At 39.8% G+C, this 9,291-nt stretch overlaps 1 protein-coding gene across 1 annotated transcript in view; it reads right to left on the bottom strand.

Annotated features, from left to right (window-relative positions):
- Positions 1-838: 838 nt before the first annotated feature.
- The window catches only part of ZYG11A (zyg-11 family member A, cell cycle regulator), a 58,123-nt gene continuing 49,670 nt past the window's right edge, over positions 839-9,291 (bottom strand). Inside the window, exons 11-14 of the mRNA XM_067726159.1 lie at positions 7,795-7,989; positions 5,580-5,641; positions 5,080-5,177; positions 839-1,008 (exon numbers count right to left, since the gene is read on the bottom strand). Coding sequence (XP_067582260.1) covers positions 845-1,008; positions 5,080-5,177; positions 5,580-5,641; positions 7,795-7,989 — 519 coding nt within the window. The 3' untranslated portion in view covers positions 839-844. The remainder of the gene's footprint in view (positions 1,009-5,079; positions 5,178-5,579; positions 5,642-7,794; positions 7,990-9,291) is intronic.

The raw sequence follows: 9,291 nt of genomic DNA, 5'->3' as shown, positions 1-9,291 counted from the left end.
CAGTTTTGGTCACAGTCATAACTCAAATTAAAAATTTGAGGGATTGAGGGATTGAGATTTATAATCCCCATATAATCTTTCATCTGAACACTCTATTCTCAGTCCTAACTCGGACCATGCCCCACCAGCACACCCAATCACATACAATGTTACGCTTACTCAGTCTAACGTGTAACGCTGGAGGAAGAAAGGTCAAAGGTAGACTATCCAAAATCATAAACATATATTTCTCTTCCCTCCACCCAACGAGTGGAAGGTACTCTGGTATCTATTAAAAATAATTTTTTTTCCTCCCCCCAATAGAAGTTCTGCCTTCCAAACAATACATTTATACGTGTATGTTTCCCAGAACTTTTTCATGTACTTCTTTTCCAGTGGCTTCATATAACCAGGAATAACAGCTTAGGAGATTCTTTCAAACATGAAATTTAATAATAAATATCAAAGTTTCCCCGTAAGTCTTTCTTTTTCCTTTCCTCTGACAAACACTCAGAGTTAAGAAATTGGTCGGGGCTAGAGAAAAGTAACTGGCATAGCTGTTCCAACACAAGCTCACAGGTCTTCACACAGAGTCCAGGGCTTGATTTTTCAAAACTGCTGAAGGGGTATTCCCAGAATGATTCCAACTTGATTTGGGATCATGGCTATCATACAAACCCAACCTTCTTATAAGTTACAGAAAGTCAACCAAAAGAAAAAAAAAAAAAGGCCAAGAAGGCAGTCAACTCACAAACTCCAATGACAACTTGTTTCATTTCAATTCAACATTCAATTGGTGACAGGGCAGAAGACCTGACACTGAGCAACAGAGCACCTCTGAAGCCCCTGAGGATAAGAAGGGCATTCAGCAGAGAGGGGGTCTCTGATAATTCATGAAATGCATTCTGAAGTCATCTAGAAGGGAGGCTGCAATGTGCTGTGCTTGGGGGTCTGCCTCACTGTGCTTCTGGATGTCACACAAAAGCTGCAGTCCTTCTTCTTCGACTAACATTTTGCAGTATTTGCTGGCTGAAAGAAAATCAAGCGAAGAAACCTGACGGACAAGTTGGCATCTTAAATATTCCCAAATTACCACATTCACCATTTTGAAGAAAGAGTACAAAGTTTTAAGCCCTTTGACACAGGAATTAACAGATAAACTGTGTCAATTTAAAAGAAATATGCCAGGTAATGGTTGGCTTGTGTAATAAGATAATGGATGATTATTTTATTATGTTTACTTCTGGACAACTCTAGGCTTCAAATGTCTCTAATCCTAGCTAAAAGGATAAGAACATCTTTTATTACAAAAATGATACAAATTTCAGGTTCAGGCAATATGTTGAGCTAGACAACCTAAAAACACCAGAGCTGGATACAGTATAATTGAAAAAATTTTTTAATTCATAGTTGAGTGCACAAAGGAAAGGAATTGTCCAGGAGTCAGACACAAAGAGCAAAAAGCACCTAAAGCTCGTGTAACCTAACCTGTAACTATCGTCGGGCAGAAAGGGACCGTCAGTTTCGGTAATCTAGGAATTTAGATTTTAACTTAGGAAGTCAGAAGCAAAATCAATGCATAAAGCTGGCCCCTCAAAGGGCAAGACAACGGATAAGACAATGAAACATCTGCATTTAGCCTGACTCCTGGGAGAAGTCTTTCCTGAGAATTTATAACCAGTCCCAAGTTGGTATAGGGTTTGAATTTATATTACCCTAAATGTTCTGGGAACCCTTGAGCTGAGAAATTAATATAAGAATTAGTCCAATCCCAGGGAAACCTCTAGAACACTTGACAGAAGCAAATACAAAGCTGTACTGAAGGGACATGTGCACAACTCAGTCTGAAGGGATTCTCTTAATCAGTCCAAGAGTCTATTAGACACAGAAACAATGATCCAAAAACACATCTAAGGCAATTACCAAGAATGCAGTAAAAAGAAACAAAGACATGGAAACATTTGTTTTTAAATGGTAGGACAGATTCAGAGAAGGTATAAGATACTGCTGATAGATGTTACAAGAAAGGAATAGAGAGAATAGGTGGAGGGTAATATTTTAAAAGAAAATGGCTGAAAATTTTCATCAATTTTGTAAGGTATAATCATGACCCGAAACCCAGAGGCCATATAACAAAATATTGACTTGTAAAAACAATGAATAAAATCAAGACAATAAACTGGGAAAAAGTATTTGCAAGAGTTCCTTCAAATTAAAAAGAAAAAGACCAAAAATCAGTAAACAAAAAGTGAGCAATGGAAATCAACAGACAATTCAAATATAAGACAGTTCACCTTACTCAAAATAAACATCATCTGAGACTCTCTTTCACCTTAGATTGACAAAGATCAAAAAATTCAACTACGGCTTCCCTGGTGGCACAGTGGTTGAGAGTCCGCCTGCCGATGCAAGGGACATGGGTTCGTGCCCCCCGGTCCAGGAGGATCCCGCGTGCCGCGGAGCGGCTGGGCCCATGAGCCGTGGCCACTGGGCCTGCACATCCGGAGCCTGTGCTCCTCAATGGAAGAGGCCACAGCAGTGAGAGGCCCGCGTATCGCAAAAAAAAAAAAAAAAATTCAACTAGGGCTTCCCTGGTGGCGCAGTGGTTGAGAGTCCGCCTGCCGATGCAGGGGACATGGGTTCGTGCCCCAGTCCGGGAAGATCCCACATGCCGCGGAGTGTCTAGGCCCGTGAGCCATGGCCACTGAGCCTGCGCATCCGGAGCCTGTGCTCCGCAACGGGAGAGGCCGCAACAGTGAGAAGCCCGTGTATCCCTCCCCCCAAAAAATTCAACTAAACCTTTTTGCAAGAATAAAAGTAAACTGGAAGCTCCAATATATTACTGATGGGAATGCAAACTGGTAATCAATTATCTGGATGACAGTTTAGCAATACCTACCAAAACAAGCATTCATAACACTTCGACTCAGTAATTCTAAAAGTATTCTGCAGATTATGCTTGCAAAGTGATGTCTTTTCTTTTAACAAATGGTATGCACTACGCTTGTACTAATACTGTGCTATGTACAAATGCTCGTACTATGAGCCAAGCAATGCTTAAATGCTTTGCAAATGTTACCTCATTTAATTCTCATAACAGCCCTATGAAATAGGTACTTTAATCCCCATTTTACAGATGAGGAAACTGGAGCACAGAGGGGTTCAGTAACTTGCTCAAGCTCCCACAGCTAGTAAATGGGAGAAAAGTACAAATAGTCTGATTCTGGGGTCTGTCCTCTTAATTAGCACACATGTTCATCTTTCCTAAATATATAGTATGTGTGTGAGTGAGAGTGAGAGAGAGAATGTCATTATTCATTGAACCAGTGTTTGTATTGTAATAGAAAAGACTGGAAACAATGTTAAATAAATTGTTACATCATATAGCAAAGAAATACAGAGCAATCTAATCAATAGTGGTGATCTGGAGTCAGATCACTAGGTTAGAACCCTATCTCCGCCGGTGCAGGCTACTTTAACTTTGGGCAAGTTACTTTACTTCTCTATGCCTCATTTTCTCATCTGTAACAATAAATACAATAAAATGCTACCTGTTCTATCTGTTGTGAAGATTAAATAAGTTACACATAAATAGCTTACAACACTGCTTGGCACACAGTAAATATAAATACTCAACTAAATTGTAGTTGTTGTTACAGTTACTACTGTTGTAATTGAATATACTAGAGTCTGTTTCAGTGCCATTCAAACTGATTGATCTGCCTCCATCTATTCATATGCCAGTAGCATTTAAAGAGAAGTGTTAGAGACTTCTCTGGTGGTCCAGTGGTTAGGACCCCACGCTTCCACTGCAAGGGGTGCCAGGGTTTGATCCCTGGTCTGGGAATTAAGATTCTGCACGCCACAGGCACAGCCAAACATAAATAAATAAATAAAGAGAAGTATTAGGGTAAGCTCCTAAAAACCATTTTTCTCAGTCAGTTCTTTCCTGTTTATCCTGCCACTTTAACTTTAAAATAATTTTCAGATTCCTCAACTCTTACTCATTCACTTGAATTGTATTATATCCGTGAATTGAAAAGAACTGAGTATAGTATGTCTCACAATTATTTCAGGCTTTTAAATTATTTCCTATAGTTTTTTTTGCATATAGGCCTCAATACTTGTTAAAGCCATTCTGAGATAGCTTATGCTTTTGACAGTTAAAACTTTAATTCTAAAAGTTATATCTTAGGTATTTTAGTATAAAATTATAGCCTATATTTCTTTTATAATAAAAGCAAAAATTTTAATAATAATGCTTAACAAAGAATAAAAGCCAAGGGACTTCCCTGGTGGTGCAGTGGATAAGACTCCACGCTCCCAATGCAGGGGGCCTGGGTTCAACCCCTGGTCAGGGAACTAGATCCCACATGCATGCCACAACTAAGGAGCTGGCAAGGCACAACTAAGGAGCCCTGGAGCCACAACTAAAGAGCCCACCTGCCACAACTAAGGATCCCATGTGCTGCAACTAAGGAGCCCACAAGCCACAACTAAGACCTGGCGCAACCAAATAAATAAATAAATATTAAAAAAAAAAAAAGAATAAAAGCCAAGAATTCCCAAGGGGAATTTAAAACAGCAAAACATGGAAAAACATTTAAGCTGCCTGGGACCAACTCCTGACATCTGGCCCCCCAGCCTCCCTCAAACCATTACAAAGAGGCAAATCTATGTATTACTATAGGAAGAATAGCATTCATGATAAACTACTGAGTGAAAAACAGCAAGCTATAGGATAGTATGCACAGAATGAGCCCATTTTGTCTAAAAACATTATCCTATTCACATAGAGTATATACTAACTATAGCATGTATACAGAAAAGTATCTGGAAGTATAGTTATAGTTATCAACTTATGGACAGTGCTTGCCTATGGGGAATAGGAGTGGGAGCAAACTTTCACTTTCTATATCGCTTGACAAACACCCCCAATTATAATTCTGTAGCATTTTTTATACTAATACAAATGCTTTTCAGTTGCTTTTTTAAAAGTGTTAAAATCAGGACATAGGTGAACAATTTTTCAAAATTCCATCTTGAACTTAATCCTTATACAGAAAAATAGCTGGAAAACTATTCTTTTTAATTACATACGGTTTTTACTGCAGACATGATACATGGCCCATAGTGCCCAGAGCTGAACTTCTGGTCGAGAGATGTTGCCAAGGAGTGGGAAAAATGCCTTGAAGGATCTAAATAAGTACAAAGAAGATGTTTCTTCAGAACTCAAGCTAACATCAGGGATATAATAATAATTTTCAACATTTTCCCCCCAGGGTCAATTCCTCACCAAGACAGATGTACTGCTGAGCATATAATCAGAACCAGCATTTAAGAAATTATACTCTGTGTGAGACATTATACATTCAATATCTGATTCCACCCTCAATCTTGCACACTGCCAGCCTCATTTTACAGATGACAAAAACTGAGTCTCAGAGATTTTCTAAAAGTGATTTTCCCAATATCACAAAGAAACAGGATTTGAACACATGCTATTTTATTCTAATATTTTATCACTGTACCATGGCCTCTACATAGTGAGTAGACTGAGGACAAGCTTTAAGAAAAGCACTATACCATCATGAAATTACCTGTAGGTCACCAATGCTGTCATCTTACAACTTGAACTTGGCCAATTCTGGATGGTTGTATACTGTACAAAAAGACAAATCAAGATTCTGGTATTGTTTCATGTCATTTATAATTACATATATATGAAACAACATAAGTTTTCAAAATATGGGACTGATTACGCAAATTTAGGATACCTAACCTGCCAACTATCAATTAGATAAGCATTATATATGTAGAATATAAACAAAGTCATGTGGAAAACAATGCAATAAAAAGGGGCTCCTGTTTAATGATGGAAGATTGAGCATGCACCCACTCCTCCCTTAAATCCCACGAACAGAATGATACAAACGGTTTAAAAGAAGACAAATACACATAGAAGAAAGCAGAAGAAAAATGGTAACTAATTTAATAGATCTAGCACTGGGGAAGGTTAAAAAAACAAACCATTTTGAACAGAACACCCAAGAGACTTAAATATTTGGCAAAAGTATTACTTCAGGAAGTGAGATTAGAGGTGGGGTTGAAAATAGGAGGATTGGTTGAAAGTACCAAAGAATCAAGACTTCAAGATCTCCTCTACCACCCCTTACAAAAATTTCTGGACTGGGCAATCCCATGAACAGCTGAGGTTGGGAGTACCACGCTAAAAATGAGGGGCTAAAGTGAAAAATCTAAATACTAAATGCTGAGTCTCCTTTACTCCCCAACTTTCTTCCTCTAGTGGGTGTTTAGCCTGTTGGAAGCCGACCTTATAATCTTCAATCAGAAGAATAGAAATTAAGGAAGGGAGGGATGGGACTTCCCTGGTGGTGCAGTGGTTAAGAATCCACCTGCCAATGCAGGGGACACAGGTTTAAGCCCTGGTCCGGGAAGATCCCACATGCCGCGGAGCAACTAAGCCCGTGCACCACAACTACTGAGCCTGCACTCTAGGGCCCACGAGCCACAACTACTGAGCCCGTGTGCTGCAACTACTGAAGCCCACATGCCTAGAGCCCGTGCTCCACAACAAGAGAAGCCACTGCAATGAGAAATCTGTGCACCACAACAAAGAGTAGTCCTGGCTCGCTGCAATTTGAGAAAGCCCATGTGCAGCAACAAAGACCCAATGCAGCCAAAAAAAAAAGGAAGAGAGGGAAGCAGGGAGAAAAAAGAGGAAAGAAAAAGGAGGGATGGAGGGGCGAGAGGGAGAGAAAGAAATTTCCCAGAATTGAAGGAAATGAGCTTCCAGAGCAGTAAGTAGCCAATGGAACAGATGAAAATGAACCCACATCAAGGCACATCACTGTGATTTCCATACACTGAAGACAAAGGTCTTAAAGCTTCCAAAGAAAAATGGCACAGGACTTCTCAACAGTGATACAGAGAAATAAAAGACAATGGAGCAATGACTTAGAAATTGTGAAAATATTTCAGAACTTAACTTTTATACCTAGCCATTTGATCAACTAAATGTGAATGTAAAATAAAGGCCTTTTCAAACATAAAAGGTTTCAAATTTTCTTTTTCATATATCTCTTAGGAAGCTACTGGAGGATATGACGCAAGAGAATGAGGGAGTACACCAAAAAATAGGAAGGTATGCAATCCATGAAACAGGGAATCCAACAGAGAGCAAAGAGGATCTCCAGAATGATAGTAAATGAATATCCTGGGATGACAGTGGTCTAACAGATATATAAAAAAGCAAATCAGATGGAAAAAAAAACAGAAGGCTTGGGAAAGTAGTCTCCGAGAAGCTGAAGTAGACAGGATGTGCTTGAATGTACTGAAAGGAGATGTATACTTGGAGTATAGGAAAGGGTGTGCATTGGGACAAAGAGAAAAAGAATCTTCATTTTCCAAAGTGGGAAAATAAATTGATAATGTCTTTAACTACAAAGTCAAGAAATAACAACATATGTTAGCGATATGGAGGTACACACCAAAAGAAATAGCTTTAAAAAGAGCTGAGAGTGGGAAAGAGAATTAGAATAAGCCATATAAATGGTTTGCATGTATAACTTTTATAGAAGGAAAGTTACCAGAAGGAATGCAACAAAATGTTAATAGAGATTAGCTTAGGGTGGTTAAGGTGTGGGTGAGTTATAATGTTTTCTTTATATTTTTCTCTATCTTTCCCATTTTCTACAATGAACACATATTTCAAAAATTCTTATGATCTAGAAAAATAAGTTTTCTGCAAGAAGAGATGACTCTGGATTTTGTAAAGAGCAATGGTTCTCATACCAGATCCTGGAGGAGTGCTCTCCTCTGGAGGTCATGGGATATCCAGGGCTGTTTGTCAGATGTCAGGTGGGCTATGATGCCTGCAGCTAAATAGCTGACTTCCAATTCCTTACTATGCAGCAAGCTGCTGACATGCTTTACCACATCTTCAGTCATCAGCTTGGGAGACAGTTCTCTGACTTCAGCTATGTTGTTCTATGGGTCAGATGGAGCAGAGAATATCGGGGACAGGAAAGGAGGGGAGAATCAGGAACTGGTTCCTCTCCCTCTCCTACTGCTCAGCTCATATACATACAAGAACACTTAGTCCCATCCTCCTCCCTCTGACTTAGCCTAACACCTACAATCCCACCCCCTTGATGATGAGGATGATCAGGAATAACAAATCATTGAGTAAGCACTTACTAAGTGCCAGGCACTGAGCTAGAGAGACTGAAATGTCTTTTTATCTGCCTTATCGCACTTAATCTTTAATAGTCCTACAAAGAAATGCGACACTCAGCAAGACTGACTTGTCAGGTTCACACTGCTAGTAACTGGTTGGACTAGAATACAAATCCAGGTCTGACTAAAAAACTTAACATGCCTGGGGGCCCACTATATGTTACATTAGCTTTAAGTTTAACAGTAACAATGAAAGGCAGGAAGTATTTTCGTTATGTACTGTATTAGTTTTCTATGTGTGTAACAAATTAACACAAACTTGGTGGCTTAAAACAACATACATTTTTCCTCTCCCACTTTCTGTGGGCCTCGCTTAGCTGGGTCTCACGAGCCTGCAATCAAAGGGCTGGCTGGGCTGCATTCTCATCTGGAGGCTTCAATGGGTGAGGTGTGGGTGGGGAGAATACTTCCAAGCTCACTCAAACCGTTGGCAGAATTCATTCCCCTGTGGCTGCAGGAAGGAGGGTTTCTTGCTGGAGGTCACCCTCAGCTCCCAGAAGCTGCCCATAGTTTTTTTTTTTTGCTATGTGGGCTTCTCCCTTCTCCAACCACTCACTTCTCTAGAGTGTCTGCTAGGAAGAAGGATTTTATACATATTGTCATATAATCACAGGAGTGATATCCTATTATCTTTGCCATATTCTGTTAGTTAGAAGCAAGTCACAGGTCCTGCCCAGACTCTAGGGAAGGAGATTACACAAAGACATGAACACCAAAAAAACTATAATCACTGGGGGTTGGTCACTTAGGGTCTGTCCACTACACAGATGAAAAAACAAAGGTTTAGAGGATAAACACACAGTCAAAGCGACCACAGCAGTTACTGCTCCTTCTAAAGCAGCTTTCAGAAAAGTATACCCTATAGACTTAGTATGTTGAGAAAGGCATAAGGCACTCTGCAGAAAACTGTACTGTTTTGAGACCCACCCTGCCCCCTTTTCCCAAGACTAGCTATACCCCTCTTGTTAACAGCATGATTTCAGCAGAAATTGCACTGTTTTTAGACCCCCTGCCCTTCTTCCCTGGGCCAGCTACACAATTAGTCAACAGCAT

This window comes from Pseudorca crassidens, chromosome 2 (assembly GCF_039906515.1).
Source record: "Pseudorca crassidens isolate mPseCra1 chromosome 2, mPseCra1.hap1, whole genome shotgun sequence".
Taxonomy (NCBI): domain Eukaryota; kingdom Metazoa; phylum Chordata; class Mammalia; order Artiodactyla; family Delphinidae; genus Pseudorca; species Pseudorca crassidens.
Note: the sequence above shows the minus strand (reverse complement) of the source record. Positions and strands in the feature narration are given on the sequence as shown.